The sequence below is a fragment of the Rattus rattus genome, chromosome 11 (assembly GCF_011064425.1).
Source record: "Rattus rattus isolate New Zealand chromosome 11, Rrattus_CSIRO_v1, whole genome shotgun sequence".
NCBI classification, from domain to species: domain Eukaryota; kingdom Metazoa; phylum Chordata; class Mammalia; order Rodentia; family Muridae; genus Rattus; species Rattus rattus.
The window spans coordinates 21,935,203-21,960,907 of record NC_046164.1 but is presented as its reverse complement, the minus strand read 5'-3'; the positions used below and the strand labels follow the sequence as shown (position 1 = coordinate 21,960,907).

The window sequence follows — 25,705 nt, the reverse complement described above, 5'->3', positions numbered from 1 at the left end:
TGCTCTTCTGGGATTAAGAATTGAAGCACCCGATGGTAGCGAATGTTGATAAGCTGTGCAGGCTGGCTAAATGTGTATTAATACCAAAACTTCTCTTGAAAACTGACTTTTTCAAAAAGAGAACCATGAGCACAAGCCTATTTCATTTTTAAAGCATCTCTGTCAGCCCTAGGATGCTGAAACCCTGCTCAAATGACAGTGGTGATTTTGTGGGAGAAATATGAAGGATTGTTACAGCACAGAACCGAATCTCCTAACTCTATCCTGGTGGCAATTTCAGTTCAGCCTGAAATTCAAAACACAAACAACAAAAGGAAACAAACAAAAAATAAAAACAAAAAACCCAGACAAAGCATACATTAAATAAATATTTCTAGTAACACCAAAATGTTCACAATCTGATTGCTTACATGAATCTAAAGATTTATACACTGTAGCAAGGATTTACAGACTGCGGCTCAGAGTCTCTCTGCTTTGGAAAGGTTTTCTACATGGGGTAATTCCATCGAAGGCCAGGAGATGGCGCCAAACCACTCCTAAGTACCGTTGTTTCCAGGTTAAGGACTAGGGTTGGTCAAGCACTTGATTTTTCAGAGTATTTCGGAGACTTCGGAAGTCTTGGTAAGTAAGAAGGCTTTTCTGGATTTTTCAAATTACTGTGTTGACGTTTCAAACGAGAAAGAAAATGGTAACGTCAGTGCAGGGAATGGGTAACCTTTCTTTGAAATTTTTACAAAACGATTTTGTGGTGGTGTTTTAAAGTGTGACCGTCATTTGGACTACCTAATGACAAATAGTATGACTTTACGGTAGACAGACAGCAGCCGGCATTTCAGTGGTAGCCAAGAAAGTGAGCCGACTCCTTGACTTTTCCCGCCCTCCTGGCTTGGGCTGTTTTCTCCTTTCACGAAGTTTGTGGTTGTTTGTGGTTGTGATAGTACATTGTCTGAGCTAGGTGTGTGGACACAGTGTTCCATTTCCTTGTCATGTGGTACTATAATCTTTTATTGGTCTGTCTGTACCTCTCACTAATTCATGAGCATTTTGGAGGAAGGACTTGCTTCAATCACTCCTATGTGAATTTGTTTCCTCTGCTTTAGTTTCTGCCGTGCCCATTGTCCAAAGAGGAGTCTGAATGAACATTTGGTAGAAGAGACTGAGATCAGATTTCCACACTCTTTGTCACTTTGAATCCGGCCGGGAGCTGGCACTGGCCTTCCTCCAGCCAAAGTTTGACAGAGCCAGGTTTCTCTTGCGTTTGTGTTGACTTGATTACAACACCCTTCCTTGCTCGCCCAAGCTTACTGTTATTCCCTACCCCTCCCTTTCTCGTAGCTTTAATTTTTACAGTGCTGCCTCCACCCGCCACCTTTTTTGGTTTTGTGATCAACCGTTCTTTTTCCTTTCACTTTCAGTTTGACGTTTTAAGCAAATTCTTGCTCTTGTCTCCTCACACTTCCTTTTAAAAATAAAAACTTTTGGATTTTCCAGCGTCGCCTCCACTTTTTCTCACCCCCTTGACCTTTCTCAGAATGTACGGACTACTTGAGGTTTTGAACATCCTCCAGGACTCATGTGTGTCATGGCGGCTGAATGACAGACACACAAGCTGTCCCAGGAATTTGTAGGATGGGACCTCATCCATGAATGTCAATTCTCTGCCATCTTGTTGAAGAGGTTGGCCCTCTTTATGTGTGTATTAATATCATAAATAATACAAGCATGCTTACTTACATATAAAATTTTATTTTGGATATATTTTTGAAAACAGAGACCCTGCATTGGCCAGGAATCAAACCCAGGTCTCCTGGGTGGGAGGGGAGAATTCCACCACTGAACCACCTATGCTCCTTTGGATATATTTAAAGATTGCTTTAATTTATTAGTTCTTTGAGAATTCCAGACACTGTGTTTTGATTGTCTTCACCCCTTCCTAACCCTTCCTCACCCACCCACCTGAGTACCCCCCACACACACTCCAATCCCATCAAATCCAACTTGTGCTCTCAGGTACTCTCGGGTACTTTACCTTTTACTGGAGTGAGCTAGACTTACCAAGGGCTTCATTCACCCCAAAAGAAAACGGACGTCTCCTCTCCCAGAAACCATCAGTTGCCTCAGCTTGGGGTGGGACATTATGCCCACCTTTTCTCTCGAAAGTTAAAGACAACTTTCCCCCATTTATTTGTTTGTTTGTTTGTTCATTCACATTACATCCCAATATCAGCTCCCTCTCCTACTAGTCCCCACTCATACAGCTCCTCTTCCAACCTCTTCCTCCTTCTCTGAGATGGGGGAGCACCCCCATATCACTTCACCCTGGCACATCAAGTAAAGATAACTTTTTACAAGATTGTGGTCTGAGACCACAGAAGCTGTTAAAAGGTTTGAAATTTTAGAAATACTTGAAACTGTAAGAAAGAAAATTAAATTAAGCTCTGCTATTAGCATTTAGCATTTTTTTTCACATTCTTCCCCACCTCTCCCCTCCCTCACAGGTTTTATGTATGTTCTAATCTGTATTTTATTTTATTTTTTACAAATTAGAGTCTTGGTACGTGTGCAGTTTGGTAACCTTCCTTCCGTTCACTTAATGTCATATCGCTGGATTTTTTTTTTTTTAATGCAGTAACTGAGGCTGGGTGTTGCACCCCGTTGTGAATGAGCCCTCATTTTCTTCCCTAGCCACTCTGATCCTTCCAGTTTTCATCACAGCGTGAGCATCCCCATGACTTCACTGTCCTTTGGCCCTCTACCATCCCTTCAGTGGTCGCTCAGCAGTGGGACTACTAAAGTAAAGAGCACTGTACTTTAAAGGAATTTACATAAATTACCAAATTACTCATTGGGACTGTGCTAATTTTTTCTTTCCTACTTGCATAGTTAGTAGTAACTGAGACTCATTCTCTTAGTTCCCACACTTAACTTTATAATTTTCTTTTTTTAAAAGAATTATTTGTTTATTTTACGTATATGAGTACATTGCAGCTGTCTTCAGACACACCAGAAGAGGGCATCACATTACAGATGGTTGTGAGCCACCATGTGGTTGCTGGGATTTGAACTCAGGACCTCTGGAAGAGCAGTTGGTGCTCTGAACCGCTGAGCCATCTCTCCAGCCCAGCTTTATAATTTTCTAACACCTTGAATTCACTGATACCTGGAGCTTCCTCTTGATCAAGCAAGGACCCCAGCATGCTTCTGGCTACATTCTTTTTTTGATCTCCCAGCATCTATCAATTCCCTTGTAAGCCTTGGCAATTTAAGTCCCAGTTTCTTTTAAAAATATTTATCATCAATATTTATTATGGCTCAGCAATAAACATTAGCACTTTTTTTTTTTTACTAATTATTTGTTCTTTTTCTTTTAAGAAAAGATCTGTTTACTTATTGTTATGTGTACGAGCATTTTGTCAGCCATATCTGGTGCTGGGAGTGGAGTGTAAGAATGGCACAGGTGTTCATAACCACTGAACCATCTCTCCATTCCCTGCATTGCATCTTTCTTTTCTGGCAGTCCTAGGGCTCGAACACAGAACCTCATGCATGCCAGACAAGTCCTCTATCACTTAAGCCACTAGGAGTTCATTCTTGAAGCTCCTTTCCAGGGATTTGATTTCTCTGAGGATTGGACCCATTCTCCCAGAGTGTAATCACAGATCTGTTCTCTACATCTTTTAGTATATCTTTTGTGGTTTCTGTCTCTGTGGTCTCCTGGAGTGGGCCTTAGGGAACATTCCCTCTCTTGATCTTCTGCCTCACTCAGTGGGGCTATTTTGCAATTCAGCTCTTCCAAAGAGTTCTCCATTTTGATCACTGAAGTTTTCTCGAGTCTTCTCCATTCTGTTAGACTCTTACCTTGTTCTGAGGACAGACAGCATGCCTATCCTATCCTTTTATCTGTTTCCAGGGTTTGAGTTTGAGTCCTTGCTACCATGAAGTTTGTTCTTTGTTCTTTGCAGTGTTGTGAGTCTAGTTGTACAATCCAAGTGTTGGGGGTCCTAGTGAAAATGCTTACTAAACCTGATTAATGAAAAGGACAGCTCAACACAGTCTGTTCTGTTGCTGCTGTAACAAACCATTGACAACTCCGTGCCTCAACACGAGGAGCATTTATTGCTTTACAGTTCCATGGAGGGGTCTGACACATCCTGTAGGTCTTTAATCAAGGCATCAATAAGGCTGAATTCTGTCTACGTGCTGTTGAGGTTCAAGCAATCCATCTGTCACTTTCCATTTCTAGAAGCTGCCTGCATTCATGGCCTTTCCTATGGCTTAAATATCAATCTATAGGATTCACCTGCTAGAAACTTAATCACCAAAGTCATATGTGAATGACTTTTGGAGGCAGGATCTCTATCCCTAACAAAAACTCTATCCCTCTAGAGAGTCCTTTAGGAAGCCCCAAGACTAATCAAAGCACATAATCACAGTACTTGGATTAACAGTTCATATTTCCCTGTGGCTGCAGGCTGAGACAGTAAGTATCACATTTAAAAACAATGGGGATGGTGATGAGTATGAGGTGGGAGAAAAAAGCTCTCAGGATGCTGGGAAATGGAAGCTTAAAACTCACCACTTAATCTTTATTCACTGTAAAGTCTGTCTTATTTCAGAGCTTGAAGACAAGTAAAAATGCTGTGAAGAATGGTAAAATCCCTCTGGGATAGCCTCTGCAACATGTCCCAAGACAGAGAACCCATCGTGGAGAGTTTCCATTTTGTTTGCACCCTGGCCTTAATAGTCGGAAGCATGACCCAATTCTCTGATGAATTTGAGTCTGTAGTAGACTATTCAAACAAGAACCTTACTCATATCCCAAAAGACCTGTCACCAAGAACAAAATCCTTGAGTCTGTCTCAAAACTCCATATCTGATCTTCGGATGTCTGATATCAGCTTTCTGTCAGAGCTGAGAGTTCTGAGACTCTCCCACAACAGAATACGGAGACTTGACTTCGGTGTGTTCTTGCTCAATCGGGACTTAGAATACCTGGATGTCTCTCACAATCGGTTACAAAACATCTCTTGCTGTCCTATGGTGAACTTGAAACATCTAGACCTCTCATTCAATGACTTTGAAGTGCTGCCCGTGTATAAGGAATTTGGCAACTTGAGGAAGCTGAGTTTCTTGGGATTAAGTGCTGCAAAGTTCCGACAACTGGATCTGCTCCCAATTTCTCACTTGCACCTGAGCTATGTTCTTCTGGACTTGGTGAATTATCAGATAAAAGATGGTGAAACAGAAAGTCTTCAGGTTCCAAATACCAACGTTCTCCATTTGGTCTTTCATCCAAATAGCCTGTTCTCTGTGCAAGTGAAAATATCTGTAAATGCTTTAGGATGCTTACAACTGAGTAATATTAAATTGAATGATGAAAACTGTCAAAGCTTAATTATATTTTTATCAGAACTCACCAGAGGTCCAACCTTATTGAATCTGACCCTCCAGCACATAGAAACAAACTGGAAGTGCTTTGTTAGACTTTTACAATTCCTTTGGCCCCGACCTGTGGAGCATCTCAATATTTACAACTTAACGATAACTGAGAGCATAAGCAGGGAGACATTTATTTACGTGGAGACGGTGCTGAAGTCACTGAAGATAGAGCATGTCACAAACCAAGTGTTCCTCTTTGCGAAGGATGCACTATATTCCGTGTTTGCGGAAATGAACATCAGGATGCTCACGCTCTCAGACACGCCATTCATCCACATGGTGTGCCCTGAGTTCCCAAGCACATTTGTGCTTCTGAACTTTACCCAGAACGTTTTTACTGACAGCATTTTTCAAGGCTGTTCCACCTTGAAGAGATTGGAGACACTTATCTTGCAAAGGAATGGTTTAAAGAACCTTTTTAAGGTAGCTCTCATGACCAAGACTATGTCCTCTCTGGAAACATTGGATGTCAGTTTGAATTCTTTGAACTCTCATGTGTATGACAGAACATGTGCTTGGGCCGAGAGCATACGGGTGTTGAATTTGTCTTCGAATGTACTTTCGGACTCTGTCTTCAGGTGCTTACCTCCCAAGGTCAAGGTCCTTGACCTTCACAACAACAGGATAGTGAGCATCCCTAAAGATGTCACCCACTTGCAAGCTTTGCAGGAACTCAATGTAGCATCCAATTTTTTAACTGACCTTCCTGGATGTGGAGCCTTCAGTAGCCTTTCTGTGCTGGTCATCGACCATAACTCAGTTTCCCACCCCTCCTCTGATTTCTTCCAGAGCTGTCAGAATATCAGGTCCATAACAGCGGGGAACAACCCATTCCGATGCACATGTGAGCTGAGGGAGTTTGTCAAAAACATAGGTCAGGCATCAAGAGCAGTGGTGGAGGGCTGGCCTGACTCTTACAGGTGTGACCACCCAGACAGCATTAAGGGAACCCCACTGCAGGACTTCCACATGTCTCCGCTGTCCTGCGATACCATTCTACTGACTGTCACCATTGGGGCCACTCTGCTGCTGCTGGCTGCCATTGGGACTTTCCTCTGTCTCTACTTTGATCTGCCCTGGTATCTCAGGATGCTATGCCAGTGGACCCAGACCAGGCACAGGGCCAGGAACATCCCCTTAGAGGAACTGCAGAGGAATCTCCAGTTCCATGCTTTTGTCTCATACAGTGAGCATGATTCTGCCTGGGTGAAGAACGAATTACTACCAAACCTAGAGAAAGATGACATCCGGGTTTGCCTCCATGAGAGAAACTTTGTCCCTGGCAAGAGCATTGTGGAGAACATCATACACTTCATTGAGAAGAGTTACAAGTCCATCTTTGTGTTGTCTCCCCACTTCATCCAGAGTGAGTGGTGCCATTATGAACTCTACTTTGCCCATCACAATCTCTTCCACGAAGGGTCTGATAACTTAATCCTGATCTTGCTGGAACCCATCCAACAGAACAACATTCCCAGTAGATACCACAAGCTGAGGGCTCTCATGGCACAGCGGACTTACTTGGAATGGCCTACTGAGAAGGGTAAACGTGGGCTGTTTTGGGCCAACCTTAGAGCTTCTTTTATTATGAAGCTAGCCTTAGTTAATGAGGATGATGTGAAAACTTGAAGCTTGGCTTTCCAACATAATAAACTGTCAATCTGGACTCCATTAAGCATTGTGCTTTTAAGTTTCTACCTGGAGGTGCTTCTGTTGTGGTGTCTTAGTTTGCTCTCTGTGCTTATGATAAACAACATGTTTAGAAGTAGTTTATGAAGGTGCTAACTTCATTCGTGGACTTGCCCACTTGCTGAGTTCACAGCTGAATGGACATTTAGGAAGAGGCCCTGATTGGAGGAAGTCCATCACTGGGGCATGTCTTTGAAGGCTGTATTTTTTTTTCAAGGCTCATTTTTCTTGTTCTTTTTTCAGGGTCTCACCATATATTGCCCAGATTGTCCCTGAGTGCAAAGTATCCCTTATGCCTCAGCCTCTCAAGAGCCAGAATTACAGAGATCAACCACCACAATTAGCTTAGAAGTATGTTCTCTCCCCCACCCTGACCTCTTTCTCAGTTTCTTTACCACCTTGAGGTGAACAATGCCTCCATCACATGCCCCCGCTGCCATGACACATTGCATGATCTCAGGTCCCAAACCCAGGAATTTAGGACATGGACTGAAACTGTGACCACTTTCTCCTTTGTTTATATCAGGTCTTCCAACATGGAGGCACAAAGTTGACAGTTCTGGCTTCTAGTTCCCTCATATCTTTGACAGAGACTTGATGAAAGCCTTGAATCCACTGAGCCATGGGATGAGGCTGGGGGATGGATACGGCGTTTGTCTTGTGAGACAGAGGCAGCTCAGTCCCATCTGGCATAGCCGTTCAGTTCATGCTGACACAGCCTTTTTTGAGTAAATTGTCCATCATTCAGAGACAGTTCCCTCTTGCTCCTCCTTTCCCAGATGGATTCAGTGTGAGCAGGAGTCTACCTGGCTTCATGTTAGCAAGAAAGAAGGCAACCTCAACTGTATGTGTCAGTCCTCGGGGACTGCTGTAAGTCCTTGTTGGCCTCCTGAGCGTGTATAGCTTAGTAAAAGTTTCTCAACAACAGTTTGTCAGTAGGCATCAAGAGCTGAAACATGTCCATGTGTTTAGTGAAGAAAACAAACAAACAAACAAAATCTCCATTGATGCTACAACAATGTGGTGGATTATTGTTGACTTCAGTTTTTTCTTTTCACTTACTCGTGTGATCTGAGTTTTCTTAATAAACATTTATTAATTTATAATTAATTAAAATAATAATAAATGCAGGGAATGAAAAGCTCAATGCCTCAAAGGGAAACTCAGTGGAAGGTGTCAACCAAAGCAGGCAAGAATGTCCTCAAAGGTGAAGGACACAGGATTGCACCACAGTGTCCATATGAAAAAATGAGCTTGCCTACACTCCCTGATGCGTGCAGAGACACAGCTAAGAGAGCAGCCTGGGAATCCTCGGCATAGAAAAGGGGCTGAGGGAGACAACAAAGGCCCAGAGGACCTACTCAGTGAAGTCATAGCAAGAATTCTACACTGGGACACAAGAAGCATATTAAACCCCAAGCACACATGACCCGGAAAGGCCTTTCCCATCAAATCTTACAGTAAACATGTCAATAAAACAAAGCAAAGAAGCCATACTCGAGCTGCAAGGGGAAACCACATAAAGGCAAATGTCAGAATAATACGAAATTCTTGTCACTCTGAGATCCAGACAAGCAGAAACTGACACAGTTCCTGATCCTAGTCTGGTACTGTAGAAGAGATATAAGGGATTAAACAGAAGGGAAAATACAGTCTGAGGATTTTTGATTGCATGGGGCAGTTTGAGCACTGGCACTAGGTCTTCTTTAACTGTTTGGGAGATTTTCCAGTTCATTGGTTTTTCAATCATGAGTTTTTGTAGTTTTCCCTGATGGGGATGAGGAGGCAGAGAGATGGTTCAGTGGGCAAAGCTCTTGCTTTACAAGAGTTTATGGAGTTGAATGTGGGTCGAATTACCCATGTAAAGGCCAGGTAAGTGTGATGGCTGCCCTTTAATACCAGTGCTGGGGAAGCAGAAACAAGGAATCCCTGGGGTAAGCAGACCAGTGAGATTAGATGAATCCAAGAGCTCTGGGTTCAAGTGAGAGACCTTGCCTCACTCTACAAAGTAAAGCATAATTACACAAGACACACATCAGCCTTACACCCATGTATATACATGCATATAGCACACACACATGAACATATACAAGTGTGAACATGAATACACACACATACACAAAGACAAAAATTATTTATCAATAATTCTCTGGATTTCATTGCAGTCTATTATAATCTTTCCTTTTGTTTCTTTTCTAACTTTATTAATATAGGTTTTCTCTTTTTCTTGTGATCAGTATGGCTAGCATTTTGTCTATCTCATATGATTTCCAAAAAAAAAACCCAAAAAACCAAAAACAAAAAAAAAAAAAAACAAAACCAAAAAAAAAAAAAACAAAAAACAAAAACAAAAAAAACACCCAAACACCTCTTTGAGTGATTCTAGTATGGTTATTTTATTTTTTCTCTTTTAGTCTATGCTTTATTCATTCAAGAACACTTCTAGAAGATCATACACTATAACCAAGTTGATTTCAATATGGTTCAAGAAACACAAAGCATTAATTGTAATATGGTGTGCCGCCATGTCCAGCTCAGATTCCTACTTTTTTTTAAGTGAAGTTGTCAAAAACATGCATTGGAGACCACCATAGTGATGCATAGCTTTAACCTCAGAACTCTGGAGGAAGAGGCAGCCTCATCTCTATGAGTTTGAAGTCAATCTGGCCTATGTAGTAAGTTCCAGGTCAGCCAAGTCTTCTTGTAAGACTCTGTCTTCAAAACCAAAACCAAAACCAAACAAAAACTCAAAAATCCAAAACACCAAAACTAAAAACTAAACCCCACAAAAACATACTTTGGAGAGAGGCAGCATCTCCAACAATTGGTGTAGGGAAAACTGGATGTCCACATGTAGAAGAATGAAACTAAATTCTTACCTCCCACCTTACACACAAATAAATTCAGAATGCTTTAAAGACCTGAAGGTAAGGTGAAATCTTGAGACTGCTAGAGGAAAACATAAAAAACATTTCAAGACACAGACATAGAAAAGGGTTCCAACAGGAAGGAAGTAATCCCAAGAACCAACAAATGGAAATGCATGAAATCAGACACACACACACACACACACACACACACACAGAGAGAGAGAGAGAGAGAGAGAGAGAGAGAGAGAGAGAGAGAGAGAGAGAAGAGCAAGTAATCACCATAGTGAAGAGACAGCTTACAGAATGGGGGAAAAAAACCCATTTGCCAACTACACATCTGACAGGGAATTTAATAGCTAGAATTTTTAAAGAGCCACAAAAATTAAACATTAAGGAGCCAAATCAATAATCTACTAAATGAGCTAACAAACTGAACAGACAATTCTCAGCAGAAGAAATATAAGTAGCCAATAAATTCCTGAAAAGTGTTCAAACAACGTTAGGCATTAGGAAAACACAAACCGAGATTGTGTTAGGATTCAGCCCACTTTAATCAGGAAGACTGTAATCAAGAAACCAAATGACAGCAAATGCTGGCAAGGGGGTGGAAAGGGGACCTCTGTACAGCATGGGTGTGAGTGGGAACTTGTGCAACCACAACAGAAGTCAGAATGGAGCTTGATCAAAAGGCTAAAAATGAACTGTCATATTGTTGTAACTCGTTAATAAGGTTGTAGCCTACCGTGTCCCACAGCTTTCCTGGGCTTGGTACAAAATAGAGGACTCCTTCTCTTAGCAGGGCTTCCTCTTCACCTTATCTGGGGAGCCCGACCCCCCAGTCTTCTACATGAGGAATGTCACATAATCTTTAGAAAATTACAGGTTCAACTTCTTGGAATGCCTGCCCATGTAAATGAGGTATTCCCAGCCTCAGCCAATGAAACTTCACCCTAAGAGGCCATTCCCATTTTCCAAGGTTCGTATATATAGCCTTGGTTCACCCCAAATAAAGTGTATGTGTACAAGCCCATGCTGAATAAAGGTATATGCAAACGCTAAGATTGTCTCAGACCCCACATGTTCCGGACTCCGCTTCATCCTTCCAGTCTGATGTGCAGTGGCATCTCCCTGAGAGGGAGGAAAGAGAGGACAAGGAACCACAGCTGGACCCAGCAGTCATGCCACACATATGACCCAGTTACCCAATTCAAATTATATTTGAGTTCTATGTTCAAATTGGGATGAACGTGAAGACGTTGCACAAATGTCGTGATGAAGCCCATTAAAGCGTATGATCAATATTGCTTATCAACTTGACAGGATACAGGACCACCTAAGAGACATGCCTGGGAGTGGATTTCTAGATTAGACTGAAGTGGAAAGATACAAAAAGGCAAATGTCATGTTTTCTCTCATAGATAGAACCTATGTTTAAAATGATATTTGAATTATATGTTTAAATTGGGACAAGGTCTAATGGCGCACATGCAAATCCATAAGAAAGCTCATTACTTTGTAGGCTGACTTTAAAAATCAACTTTAAAAAGAAAGAAAATATGTTTCCCAGTGAAGTGGTGAACCCTTATAATCCCAGCACGCAGGAGTGAAGTCAGAGGATGTGACTTCGTGTGACACAAGGAATAGGACTTATGGATAGTTGTGAGCTGACCTGTGGGTGCTGGGAATTGAACTTGTGTCCTCTGGAAGAGTAGCTAATGCTCTTAACCACTGAGCCATCTCTCCAGCCACTATATAGTCTTGTAGTGAGTTTTAAAATAAGAAAAGTACAAGTCCTTCTTTCTCATCTCACGTTGACTATTCAGGGTCTATCTAAAAGATGAATTTTAGTGCCAGATGCAGCCTAATGCCAGGCAGTGGTGTTGACACTTGCTTTGATTATGTGAACACAAGTCTTTCTGTGTAGATCTGGCTGGCTTTGAACTCAATCCTCTGACTTCACTCCTGTGTGCTGGGATTATAAAGATTCAACACCCACATGTCAGCTCAAAATTGTACCTCCTATTCCAAGGGATCTGACACCCTCTACAGACATACATGCACATAAAATAGAATGCATTAATTAAAAATTTAAAAAGACTGTAGTGGCAACACAAGGATAAACAAGCTAATTAACAATTTAGAGTCTAGAGGTGAGCCTGTGTGTCTACAGTCAACTGACCTCTAACAATGGTGTCAAGACTATTCCTCTGTGGGGTGCGGGGTCTTTTCAATCACGGGGCTGAGACAATTAGATATTGTCTTAGTTAGGGTTTTGCTGCTATGAACAGACACTATGACGAAAGGAATTCTTCTAAGATTTAATTGGGGCTGGCTTACAGGTTCAGAGGTTCAGTCCATTATCATCAAGGCAGGAACATGGCAGTGTCCAGGCAGGCATGGTGCAGGAGGAGCTGAGACTTCTACATCTTCATCTGAAGGCTGCTAGCAGAATACTCACTTCCAGCAGCTAGGACTAGGGTATTAAAGCCCACACTCACAGTGACACACCTTCTAATAATGCCAGTCCCTGGGCTGAGCATATACAAACCATCACAGATATCCACATGTGAAAACAGTTTGATCCCTGACTCACGCCAGGTACAAAAGATGAAAGGTCATCAAATGCTGAAGGACTAAGTTTACCTCAGTAATAGAGCTCTTGCCTAGCATGCATAAAGATCTGGGTTTGCGATCCATCACAGGACAAATGAAACAAATAGACCAGACATAGGTGCATACCTATAATTCCAGCAGTTAGGAGACTAAGACAGAAGGATTGTGAGTTCTAGGCCAGCCTAGGCTATACAGCAATATTCTTCTTCAATAATAATATCAAAGACCTAAAGAGTTAAAACAATCTTCCAAGAGAGGACATAAGTACACTGAATTTCCAACTATATAAACACAAAAGGAAAATGAAGGTAAATGAAATATAATAAAACACTAAAGTCTTTGTGTTTCAAGAAAGAGAAAATTACTCCAAGATAGGGAAAAATCTACAATTTATGTATCTAATAAGGAATTTATATGTGGAGTATGTGTAAAAAAACTATTACAACTCAATAATTAAAAAGACAGATAAGGGGCTGCCAAGAGGGCTCAGCATGTAGAGCGCTTGCTGCACAAGCTTAGGAATCTGAGTTCAATCCTTGGAACCCACATAAATGTGGAAGGAAAGAATTGACTCTACAAAGCTGTCCTGTGCCCTCCGTGTATGCACCTTCTCCTCCAACACATCATACGCACATGAATGCATAATAATAAATAATAATGATATTAATAATAGTAATAATAATAAAATTTAAAAGACAGATAGGACCTAGGATACAGTCTAACGGCAGAGCACCTCTATTTTGTTTCTTAATTTTATTCTCTCATATGTGTGTCACTCTGGGTGTGGGCTTTAAGACCCTCATCCTTGTTGCCTGGAAGTCAGTCTTCTCCTAGCAGCATTCAGATGAAGATGTAGGACTCTCAGCTCTTCCTGCATCAGGCCTGCCTGAATGCTGTCATGCTCCTGCCTTGGTGATAATAGACTGAACCTCTGAGTCTGTAAGCCATCCCCAGTTAAATATAATCCTTATAAGAGTTTCCTTGGTCATGGTGTCTGTTCATAGTGGTTAAACCCTCATTGAGCCTCAAGGGTGAGAATGGGAAAGCTGGTTCTGACTCTCGTCTGCTATGTGGTGGTTTCAGTGAGGGAGAGATCCCATCCCCTCCCTTTGTCCTTGCTCCATTGGGTCATCAGAGCAGAAGAGCTGGTCCTGCCCCTCACCAGCACAGTAAAGCTGACTCTGATGGTGGGGTGTGGGTGAGTGGCCCTGAGGGTGAGTTTGAAGATAGCTGGTCTCGACAATTGTCCACTGTATGGAGACATTGGTGAGAGAGATGTGCTTCCCTTTACCCTTTACCACTAATGTCAGGCAGGACATTTACAGTTCAATAAAGCTCTTTAAAAAACAAAACTAATCACGAACCAACCTTGACAGTTGATTTACACTGTCCTGGATCCAAAAAGACATGCCTGGACATGGGACATGAGTGACAGAGAAGTGGCTGTGATGAAAAGTTGGGACTTAGGCTTGTATGTGTTTTCACAGCTCTGACAGTGTCAGCTAGCTTGGTGCTATACAATATGGTGGCCGTTAGCCACATATGATCATTGAGCACTTGAAATGTGGGTGGCCCAAATGAGATAACTAGAGCACACTCCAGACTGTGAAGATTTGCAATTACTTACTCTCCCTTTCTCTGTCTGTCTAATTGATAGTTTTGTGTTAGGTATACCTTTTTATATTATAAAATAAATAATGTTAATACTTTAATTACTTTAACAACTTTAAAAAGCCATATTCTCTGAGAGTTAAAGGTTTCCTTGGGAGAGGTGGCTGTATTGAAACATGGGTACGCCAGGGTTGATCTAAATGTCCTTTGTAGGGTCCTTTTAGGGCTGAGCATTCAGTAGTCACTTACTCAGCACTTTGACAAGCTAGGAGTCTCTTCATTAAGTGATGACCACTTCAGACAGAGGCTCCTCTGCCCAAGGTTGAAGGCACTGCTAGTCTATGTTGATAAACACTAAAGTTCAGAAGGCAGATTGCCAGTGGTAAATTCCCCCTCCAGGGCTTGTAACCTCCTGATTCACGGTAGTTTAACCAGGTTTACAGTACTAGGTACCAGGAAGATTTCCTTCCTGTTGACCAGATCTGACTCGAGAGCGGTTGATTACCTCATCACCTTTGTGCTACTACTGTACCAGTGAGTACATCCTCAGGCGTTTCTTTAGATCTGGGATTATAGAGCCTGTGCCTTTGAGCACTGTGGTAGATATTCTTGCTTGTTAACTACAGCTGGAATTAACTGAAAACCCAACCTGCTTTGGGGTTTTTAGTTAATTGAATCTTTTGAGGTAGGAATCCAATCATTTGAGATCAGAAATCCCACCCTAAATCTGGGCCACATCTTCTCGTGGCAGCCTATTTAAGGGACAAGGAACAGGGGAGATTTTGCTCTTTGCCTGTTTGTCCTTGCTCTAGCTGGAATGTCCATTGCTTCGCTGTTACTACAGCCTACTTCTTTAAGATCCCAATGTTCACTCCAGACCAGCCGAGATACCCATCCTCATGGACTGAAAACTACCGGACCCTTGTAGATAGCCACTGTTGAGCTAGCAGGAGCACGGCTTGTAAACCACTCTAATAAACCACCTGTGTGTAAACACAGGGCCCTTTAGTCAGTTCTGCTCCTCTAGAGAACCCTGACTAATACAGAAGCCAAGGGCTGAATTCTCAGACATGCCCCGTCCCCAGTTAAGAGTTTAAAGGAAGAAGTAGTGGTGGGGGAACCAGCAAGTGCTGGTTTTTTTTTTTTTTTTTTTTTTGGTCAGTTCCAGAACGATATCTAAGCACACATTTTCTGATTAAACAAATTCTGAGTTGGGGACGGGATAGTCAGGATCTGTGCTGGCTGTCCTTGTTGTTGACTACTGGAACGGAATATTCTCCGCTAAACAAATTCAGAGTCAGGAATCAAAGAAAGGTCAAAATGAAATCCCAGTGTTTTGAGTTTGGGGGAAGTGAACCTCATTGTCTGTAGAAGGTGGAGGGAGAGGAGGGGGTTCTGTGACCTCCACAATCACAGCATGACTGGGCACCGGGCTGAGGACAAGCATGGAAACAGTTGTCACTTTTTAGCTGTAACTGATCTTTTGTTGTTTGACCCCCCAGCACAGATCCCTTAAGATGACTGGCCAAAACCAAGCTACAAGAAGCATCTTGGATCTTCTCTGAGAAAACAGAGCTTTGGTGGCATTTAAAAACAAAAGAAAGCAAAACAAAAAACCCCAGAGTTTTAAAAAGTGATGTCTTGAAGAAAGTTGGAAAATATCTGTGGAAAAGTTTTGCTCCAAATCTCATCTGAAAACTACTGACCCAAAAGACATGACTAGTGTTTGTCCCCAGGCCTCTCACAAGTCATCTTTCCTCTTAAAGAGAAAAGAAATCTTCTGCAAAACTTTGATCTTGACCCCTGACTTCTACTGCTCAGGCATGAGACACTGAGCTGATCAAAAGGCCAGAGGAAAAGCAAACTAAATGAGACTCCCCAGAACCACTATCCAGCACTCACAGCTACCGTGGTGAGCGGGTTGGATTCAGCCAATAACAATCTAGGAGTTCACTCCATTCATGGGGACAGCAATGAGCCTACTGTTGTCAAATGTAGAACCATAAAGATACAACTCTATATGTGTACAAATCTGCAAATTAGTTTTCTTTAAACTGTGGTGTAATTCCAGTGATTAACAGTAGGTGGCAGTAAAGAGTCCTTTCTGTCTGTGCAGAAAACAGTTACCAATTAAGTGTGGGAGGAAGTAGGTGCTTGAACTTCTTACTGCTCTGTCGGACAGGCAGGTTGTCTTGGTAAGTAAAAGAAATTACTCTATTTTTAAAAACAAGTAGAAATGGAAAACATCTCTACGATCAAGTTGTGGATGTTTCTCTAAGTAGCACAATTACTTATTGTGACTCTGTGACTTGAAACTAGTATTTATCCAACCTTCAGAGAAAAGCTTCCCTCTGTGTGATTTGTTTTCAAGACCTTGTGTGTTCCTGTGTGTGCACGTGTGCCTGCATACGTGTGTGTGTGTGTGTGTGCCTTTGCCTTTGTATGTGTGTGTGTGTTTGTGTGTGTGCCTTTGCCTTTGTATGTGTGTGTGTGTGTTTGTGTGAGTGTGTGTGTGTGTGTGTGTGTGTGTGTGTGTGTGTGTGTAAGGTGATGAGTACTTAGTTACAGGTGTTTTTGGTTTTTTAGGACAGAGCTGTTTTGATTTTAGATGACCTTCCTAACCTCTCTTTCTCCCCCATTCATATTCCTCTCAGTGAAATGTTCAGGAAGACCCAACATGCTGTGACCCACATACACTCGAGTGTGTTTACCAAGAGTCCATGAGTTGGATGTGATATCTTCTCTGAGGCGAAGAGAGCGGAAGCTCAGTCTATCTATGCATTTGGAGGTGGTCCTTCGGGAGGAAACTAGGGTTGGGCTCCATCAGATCATCAGAGTAGAAGCCCATGAATAAATGCTGGAAGCTTAATTGAAGCAGGGTGCGACCGGAATGCACACAGATGTCCCCATCTCTGGCCATGTGCTGCCATGGGGTTCTTCTATCAAGGTCATCACAGGATGTGACTGACCCCTTGACTGTGGAGCAGAGCTGTAAGTAAAATGAACTCCTTCCCCCCCCCCCACAGAGCTGGGGACTGAACCCAGGGCCTTCCACTTGGTAGGCAAGCGCTCTACCACTGAGCTAAATCCCCAACCCCTGAAGTCCTTTTCTTTATCAAGCTTCTGTCTCAGGCATTTCCTTATGCCAACCAAGGAGACTATTGAATAGTTCGTTTCTCCTGGAGAAGCACTGGGTTCTCCTTACTAGACGTTCTTGTCTGTCTCCTCAGACTATTGACCCTGTTCTGGGGGTCTGGAAGTCAAGGCGAAATTTAAGTTTTGAAAATGTTCTCCAAGCTACATCCAAGTTGATCAGTGCAGAAGTTTCCAGAGTCATATGGGAAGTGGAGTGAGAGCACTCTTGCCCTCTGTTGGGGCCTTCCAGGGCGGTTAACAGTTTACTCTGGCACAGGGAAAGCTTTTCATGCCCATTTGCAGAACTGAACTCAGAGAGCAAAGTTCATTATGTAGGTGTTGCCACTTAAAGCCAGTCCAACCCTGATTTGATGCTCCCAGAGTTTCTAAGCAGAGGTAACGCAAACATATCACTTCCTTATGTCATTTGGTGGCAGCTAAGTTTGTTCTGGATCATACAAAAACGGACATAAATCTATTTGAAGGTTTTTCATGCTTTTAAAGTTTCCTTTCAGGTTTTTCTTTCGTTCAATTAATGAATCATCCTTTTTGTGCATGTTTAAGTGGTTTGGGGTTCTAAAATGGGTGGGGGTCAGTGACTGTCAGTAAGACTGTGATCCTAAATCATAGGAACTGATTAGTGCAGAATAGAATCAAGAACACTGTTCACACAGTGGGTCAGGCTGTTCACACAGTGGGTCAGGCTATTCACACAGTGGGTCAGGCTGTTCACACAGTGGGTCAGGCTGTTCACACAGTGGGTCAGGCTATTCACACAGTGGGTCAGGCTGTTTCATTACACACCTGGCTGTAGGCAGCTTCTAACCCTTTGAGGTTACTGATGTTAAGGGAACAAAGACACTGCATCTTGCTCATGGAGACCTCTCCACATTTTATGCCCAGCAGGGCTGACTACTGCCTCATTGAAGTCTGGGCTTGACTTTGGGGAAAATCTCTGATTTAGTCGCACTCGTGGTGGCAACAACTAGGTAAGTCCAAGTCTTTTAAGCCCAGTATTGTTTACTCTGACCTGATTATATCATGTGGTTCTGTCCTAGAGTCCTGAGCCCTGGGCAGTACCCAGGAATTACCCAGCAGGTAACTGGGTATTATTCTGACTCTCATTGTCTTCTTAACAATTGTCTCATTGCCCTAATGACAATGGTAGTGGCCTTTACATGACAGGATCCTGGTGCTAGGGGTGTAGCTCAGGGTAGACAGCTTGCCTGGCATGTTCTGAGTCTTGAGTCTGATCCCTGGAACTACACACACACACACACACACACACACACACACACACACACACACTCCAAAGCAAGAGAAATCTATCCTAGTAGTGTTATAAGCTGGAAGTATATGTTGAGGGTTCCCTATGCTTGGGGCCTGGCAGAAGATCTCTTATTGAGCATGGCCAACATCTCGTGTCTTCTTGCAAAAAACAGGCAGAGAGCCCTATAAAGTCCTTTTTATAGGGACCTTTATTCCATTCTCAAGACTTCTGTCTCCATGACCTCTACCTTCCCAGGGACCTGTGCCCTAATCCTACCCCCTTGAAGATTCAAATTCAGACGTTTCAAAGGGGCCCATTCGGCCCCACAACACCCACTTAAACATGGCTCCTTGTGTGAGTAGCTCTTTGCGGAGCTGGACTAGGGTAAGTGGAACATTTAGGCCTTTGCAAGGGTAATCAATGCCACAAAAAGGCCGGCCTAGCTTTTACCATGAACTTTGATGCTCTGTCATCTTTCTTACTTGGAGTGCGTGTGAATGCTGCTGGTGAAGAACTCAGGCGAGCGTGGGCAAGTGTGCACACCCTTACAGAAACTAAGTCCAGGGATGGTTCTGGAAAGCAGAGAGGTCTGCATGTGTAGCCAGGAACTTCTATAGCACAGGTTTATTTCTGAGAATTGAATTCTTTAGGTCTGCCTAGGCCATCTGATGTATGGTGGAGACATGTGGGCAGGAATCTGGCTCTCTGTTGGTCCTGATGTCTTGTTTTTCTACTGACATTCTAGGGAGTTTTAAAATTCATGGAGACAGCTGCACAACTATGCAGCCTTCATTTAAAGCACCTCTAAGGTTCATCTTTCCCAACACAGCTCCCTTTGTTCTCATATGCCACTGGACAGGTGACAACAGGGCAGTATCTGAGGTAGGGTGGATCGATAACTTGAACAATGGGAATGACCCCAAACAATATCTCACGCTTGAGAGGAGGAAAATATCCTTTTGATGAATAAATGAGTGAAAGATTTTCTGAAACTTTTCTACCCTTAAATTCCACCAGTATTGGCTGGATAAATGGATGGATGGATGCATACAAGTGCCCTCATAGGCTCCTGTATTTGACCATTGGGTCCCAGTGGGTGGTGCTGTTTGGGGAAGCTATGGAGTTTTTAGGTTGTGGAACCTTCTGGAAGAAGTATGTGTCACCGTGGGGGTGGGTTTTAAGGATTTATACCCTTGCCTCATGTCTTAGGGACACCATGACCAATGAATGTTTTATAAAGGACAGTAGTTAATTGGGGCTGGCTTACAGGTTCAGAGGTTCAGTCCATTATCATCAAGGTGGGATGGTGCATGAGGAGTTTTACATCTTCACTGAAGGAAACCAGGACAGACAGCATCCTCAGGTGGCTAGGAGGAGGGTCTCCAAGCCCACTCCCTACAGTGACACACTTCCTCCAACAAGGCCACACCTTCTAATAGTGCAACTCCCTGGGCCAAACATATGCACACTATCACACCTCAGCCTTCCCCCACCACTCCAGTGTATGGATGAAATGTGATTATCCAGCTCCAGCTGCCATGCCTTGTACACTATAATGGACTCTGTCTCCCTAGAACGGAAAAACTAAATACACCCCTTCTTCCTCACCTTGCTTTTATCACAGCAGAAAAACGTGACCAGTATGGAATCTAACCCTAATTCCTTGCCATGACCCACAAGGCCTTGAGTGATCTTGGCCCTAAGTCTCTTGTGTTTGCTTTACCCAAGGCTATCCCTGACTTCCCTGTTCCTCAGACCAGCTCACCTCAGCTTCACCCCAAGACTTTGTATTGGCCTTTTCTTTTGTAAGATGAGCTTTTCCTTTAGTTCTTTGGATTCATTCTGTGTCTTCCTCAGGGTCATCTCAGAAAGGCTTTCTCTAGCCGATCAATCAAAACGAATTACTCAGCATTGCCTCAGTGATCGTTGTAACTCTGATTCCTCTCTCTCTCTCTCTCTCTCTCTCTCTCTCTCTCTCTCTCTCTCTCTCTCTCTGGTTTATTTATTTCATGTATGTGGATACACTGTCGTTGTCTTCAGACACACCAGAAGAGGGCATCAGATCCCATTACAGATGGTTGTGAGCCACCATGTGGTTGCTGGGAATTGAACTCAGGACCTCTGGAAGAGCAGTCAGTGCTCTTAACCACTGAGCCATCTCTCCAGCCCCTGATTTGTTTCTCTAGATTACACTTAATCACTCCATGAAATTAAAATTAGTTATTTATTAACAGGTCTTTGTCTTGAGGGTTAGACTCTGTCTTCTTCTGTCTAGGCCCTGTGTTCTGTGTCTAGGCCCTAAAACATGGCTAGTGGATGAGTAATGTATATTGGCTGGATGAATAATGGACAAATGAATGAATGAATGAATGAATGAATGAATGAATGAACGAACGAACAAATGACCGTTTACTGCGATCTTTATCAGCTTTTGAGTAAGACCAAAATTAGTCCCCAAAACCTGTACAGGTGACAATGAGTGATAGCAGGGAGGTCATGACACAGTGACCCAGGGGTCTCTTAGGAAAGTTGTGGGACACCTGAGCTTCTCTTGCCAAAGCATAAAAGGTCATGAAGTGAGTGTCGGCCTGGCTTCTAAATGAGTTTAAGAGGGTCAGAGAATGTTTAGCTAGGGTTACTATTTGTGTAATAAAACACCGTGACAAAGAAGGTTGGGGAGGAAAGAACTCATTTGGCTTACACTTCCATACCATAGTCCATTACTGAAGGAAGTCAGGACAGGAACTCAAACAAGGCAGGAACCTGGAGACAGGAGCTGATACAGAGGCTATGGAGGGTGCTTCTTACTGGATTGCTTCTGGCTTGCTCAGCCTGCTTTCTTATAGAACCCAGGACCGCCAGCCCAGAGATGGCACCACCTATGTGAACTGGGCCCTCTCCCATGAATCACTAATTAATGGATACCTTACAGCTGGCTCTTAGGGAGGCATTTTCTCAATTGTGATTTCCTCCTTTCCGATAACTCTAGTTTGCATCAAGTTAACATTAAATTATCCAGGAGGAGGAGTTTCCATGGATCATTTGTGTTCCAACCCTACAGATCCTGCCATAGATCATCATGAGTGTACTGGCTTAAAGCAATGGCAATTTATTCTAGAGGCTGAAAACACAGAGCCAGGCAGTGGCAGGGCTGTGTTGTCTCCGGAGCCTCCTCCAGTTCCTGCCATATCAAAAGTGGTTTGGGGCTAGCAAGATGGTAGAGTTGCTAAAGGCGCATGCTGCCAAACCTGAGAAGCTAGGTTCAATCCCTGGGTCTCGCACAGTGGAATAGGGCAACTGACTCTTCCCCTCTTCCCACAAGTTGTCCTCCACACATGAACTGTGGCACGAACACATACACACATTTACATATATATGTGTGTGTGTGCCACAGTGTCTACATATGTATATCTAATCATCTATCTATATCTACATTTATATCTAATCCAGATCTATTTCCCTATCTATCTGTCTGTCTGTCTGTCCATCAATCTATCCATCCACCCATCCATCTAGTCTGTCTGTCCATCTATCCATCCATCCACTATCTATCTATCTATCTATCTATCTATCTATCTATCTATCTATCTAGTCGGTCTGTCTATCTGATTAGAGTTTTTATACTATCTATTGTTTATCCACCCCCCATCTAATTTATCAATCTTCCTGGTTTTGGATTGTATTAACCCTAAAGAATGTAGCCTCTATTTAATGAATCTCTAATAAGAAAAAACATTAATGCCTAATTTAATATATCCATGTTATGTCCTTTTTTTCCTAGGCTTATACCCATCTGGAGATGCTCTGATGAATAGCAGCAGCCTCAGGCATGTCTATTGCCACACAATGACTAAAACACAGTCCACCATCTTCTATTGTATTGTCGTCTTAGGGCTGATACTTATCAAAATCCAGTTATCTGAGGAAAGTGAGTTGATCGTTAAGAGGCCAAATGCAAACCTTACCAGAGTGCCCAAGGACCTACCCTTGCAAACAACTACTTTAGATGTATCACAAAACAATATATCTGAGCTTCAGACTTCTGACATACTCTTGTTGTCCAAACTGAGGGTCTTCATTATGTCCTACAACAGACTCCAGTATCTTAATATCAGTGTTTTCAAATTCAACACGGAACTGGAATATTTGGATTTGTCCCACAATGAATTAAGGCTGATCTCTTGCCACGCAACAGCCGACCTCAAACATTTAGACCTCTCCTTTAATGCGTTTGATGCCCTGCCCATATGCAAAGAGTTTGGCAACCTGTCCCAACTACAGTTTCTGGGATTGAGCGGTTCTCAGATACAAAATTCAAGTGTGCAGCTGATTGCTCATCTGAACATCAGTAAGGTTTTGCTGGTGTTAGGAGACACTTACGGGGAAAAAGAAGACCCCAAGTGTCTTCAGCACATTAGCACGGAGACTCTGCATATCGTTTTCCCTTCCAAAAGAGAATTCCATTTTCTTCTGGACATGTCTGTCAGCACGGCCGTCAGTCTGGAACTGTCTAACATCAAGTGCGTGCTTGAGGACAAGAACTGCTCTTACTTCCTAGGAACCTTAGAAAGACTTAGAGAGACTCGGAGGCTCGCAAATCTTACCCTGAACAACGTGGACACAACATGGAATTCCTTCATTAACATCCTTCAGCTGGTTTGGCATACACCAGTCAAGTCTTTCTCAATTTCAAACGTGAAACTAAAAGGTCATCTTAACTTCAGAAGATTCCATTATTCTGACACTTCTCTGAGGGCTTTGTCGATACATCAAGTTGTCACTGATGTGTTCGGCTTTCCCCAAAGTAACATATACAGCATCTTCTCCAATATGAACATCCAAAGTTTTACAGTATCTGGAACACACATGGTCCACATGCTTTGCCCAGCCCAAATTAGCCCATTTCTGTATTTGGACTTTACAGATAACCTTTTAACAGACATGGTTTTTGAAGACTGTAGAAATTTAATTAGATTGAAAACACTTAGTTTGCAAAAGAATCAGTTAAAAACACTTGAAAATATAATTCTTATGTCTATGGAGATGATATCTCTACAAAAACTAGACATTAGCCAGAATTCTCTAAGGTACAGTGATGCGGGAAGCCCATGCTCCTGGACCCAGAGTTTGTTAGTTTTAAATTTGTCTTCAAACATGCTTATGGACTCTGTTTTCAGGTGCTTACCTCCCAAGGTCAAGGTCCTTGACCTTCACAACAACAGGATAGTGAGCATCCCTAAAGATGTCACCCACCTGCAAGCTTTGCAGGAACTCAATGTAGCATCCAATTTTTTAACTGACCTTCCTGGATGTGGAGCCTTCAGTAGCCTTTCTGTGCTGGTCATCGACCATAACTCAGTTTCCCACCCCTCCTCTGATTTCTTCCAGAGCTGTCAGAATATCAGGTCCATAACAGCGGGGAACAACCCATTCCGATGCACATGTGAGCTGAGGGAGTTTGTCAAAAACATAGGTCAGGCATCAAGAGCAGTGGTGGAGGGCTGGCCTGACTCTTACAGGTGTGACTACCCAGGCAGCATTAAGGGAACCCCACTGCAGGACTTCCACATGTCTCCGCTGTCCTGCGATACCATTCTACTGACTGTCACCATTGGGGCCACTCTGCTGCTGCTGGCTGCCATTGGGACTTTCCTCTGTCTCTACTTTGATCTGCCCTGGTATCTCAGGATGCTATGCCAGTGGACCCAGACCAGGCACAGGGCCAGGAACATCCCCTTAGAGGAACTGCAGAGGAATCTCCAGTTCCATGCTTTTGTCTCATACAGTGGGCATGATTCTGCCTGGGTGAAGAGCGAATTACTACCAAACCTAGAGAAAGATGACATCCGGGTTTGCCTCCATGAGAGAAACTTTGTCCCTGGCAAGAGCATTGTGGAGAACATCATACACTTCATTGAGAAGAGTTACAAGTCCATCTTTGTGCTGTCTCCCCACTTTATCCAGAGTGAGTGGTGCCATTATGAACTCTACTTTGCCCATCACAATCTCTTCCACGAAGGGTCTGATAACTTAATCCTGATCTTGCTGGAACCAATTCCACAGTACTCCATCCCTACCAATTACCACAAGCTCAAAACTCTCATGGCACGGAGGACCTATTTGGAATGGCCCACAGAAAAGAGCAAGCATGGACTCTTTTGGGCAAATCTAAGAGCATCCATTAATGTTAAGCTGGTCAACCAGGCAGAAGCAACATGTTACACACAGCAATAAGAATACCCACCTCATCAGTGTTGCTGCTTTGGGGAGCAACAACACTGGGGAGTTCTGGTAATGGTACCATTCACATCAGCAAGAAGCAAAAGATGTTTCTGACTTTATGATGTGGGAATTTGTGCTTTTTAGCCCAACTGTGCCACTAGTGTTTGCTAATAAAAAGTAGCGGGGTACTATAATTTGGGTTAAAATCATTCATTTCTCTTTTTCTTTTTTCTGGTTTTTCAAGACAGGGTTTCTTTGTGTAGTCTTCACTGTCCTGGAACTTGCTCTGTAGAGCAGGCTGTCCTTAGGCTCACAGAGATTCACCTATGTCTGCCTCCTGAGTACTGGCATTTAAATTTTTTTTTATTGTTCTATGTTTATAGTGCTTTGCCTGCATGTATGCCTGTGCTTTCAGAGTGCCTTCAGAGGCCAGCAGAGGGCATTAGAGCCATTAGAACTGAAGTCATGGACAGCTGTTAGCTGCCATGAGGGTGCAGGGAATTGAACCTGGGTCTTCTGCAAGAGTAGCCAGTATTCTTAATTGCTGAGCCACCTCTCCAGCTCCCAAACTGCTAATTTCAAACACTTAGGGGATACATTTGTTCCTTTGCTGTAGCCACATTTGTTGAATTTATCACAAAAATCAGAAGGCCTTCCCTTTGCAGATATCTGTGTCTGGACAGCGGTAGAAAACTCCAATCCACTTTTGGTTGACTTCCCCATTATTCTTTCTGGGTTCACCATGAATCCCTTCACTTTTAGACCTGGATGTTACTTTTCCACATAAATTGCCTGGATATAAAGCTCTTGTCTCGGTTTCCACGAAATGGCAGGATTGAAAGGACTATCAATTCAG

At 42.9% G+C, this 25,705-nt stretch overlaps 2 protein-coding genes and 1 long non-coding RNA gene across 3 annotated transcripts; all 3 read left to right on the top strand.

The window, feature by feature from the left end:
• The first annotated feature begins 564 nt into the window (after window positions 1–564).
• Window positions 565–8,104, top strand: Tlr6 (toll like receptor 6). Its single transcript, XM_032916647.1, has 2 exons — window positions 565–621; window positions 4,617–8,104. Exon 2 carries the CDS (start codon window positions 4,648–4,650, stop codon window positions 7,066–7,068), a length of 2,421 nt encoding a protein of 806 aa, XP_032772538.1. The 5' UTR covers window positions 565–621; window positions 4,617–4,647; the 3' UTR covers window positions 7,069–8,104.
• An 8,246-nt stretch (window positions 8,105–16,350) lies between these two features.
• Window positions 16,351–18,347, top strand: LOC116912546. The gene is made up of 3 exons (XR_004389467.1): window positions 16,351–16,417; window positions 16,877–17,213; window positions 18,264–18,347. It is a non-coding gene; the product is annotated as an uncharacterized LOC116912546 (long non-coding RNA).
• Window positions 18,348–22,410: 4,063 nt separating this feature from the next.
• Tlr1 (toll like receptor 1) lies at window positions 22,411–25,039 on the top strand. The gene has a single exon (XM_032916646.1). The coding sequence runs from the start codon at window positions 22,435–22,437 to the stop codon at window positions 24,859–24,861; it is 2,427 nt and encodes an 808-aa protein (XP_032772537.1). The 5' UTR covers window positions 22,411–22,434; the 3' UTR covers window positions 24,862–25,039.
• Window positions 25,040–25,705: the final 666 nt, after the last annotated feature.

Bases quoted from the DNA above. Each gene is read 5' to 3' on its own strand.
- Tlr6 (XM_032916647.1), top strand. From the start codon at position 4,648: ATGGTAAAATCCCTCTGGGATAGCCTCTGCAACATGTCCCAAGACAGA.
- Tlr1 (XM_032916646.1), top strand. From the start codon at position 22,435: ATGAATAGCAGCAGCCTCAGGCATGTCTATTGCCACACAATGACTAAA.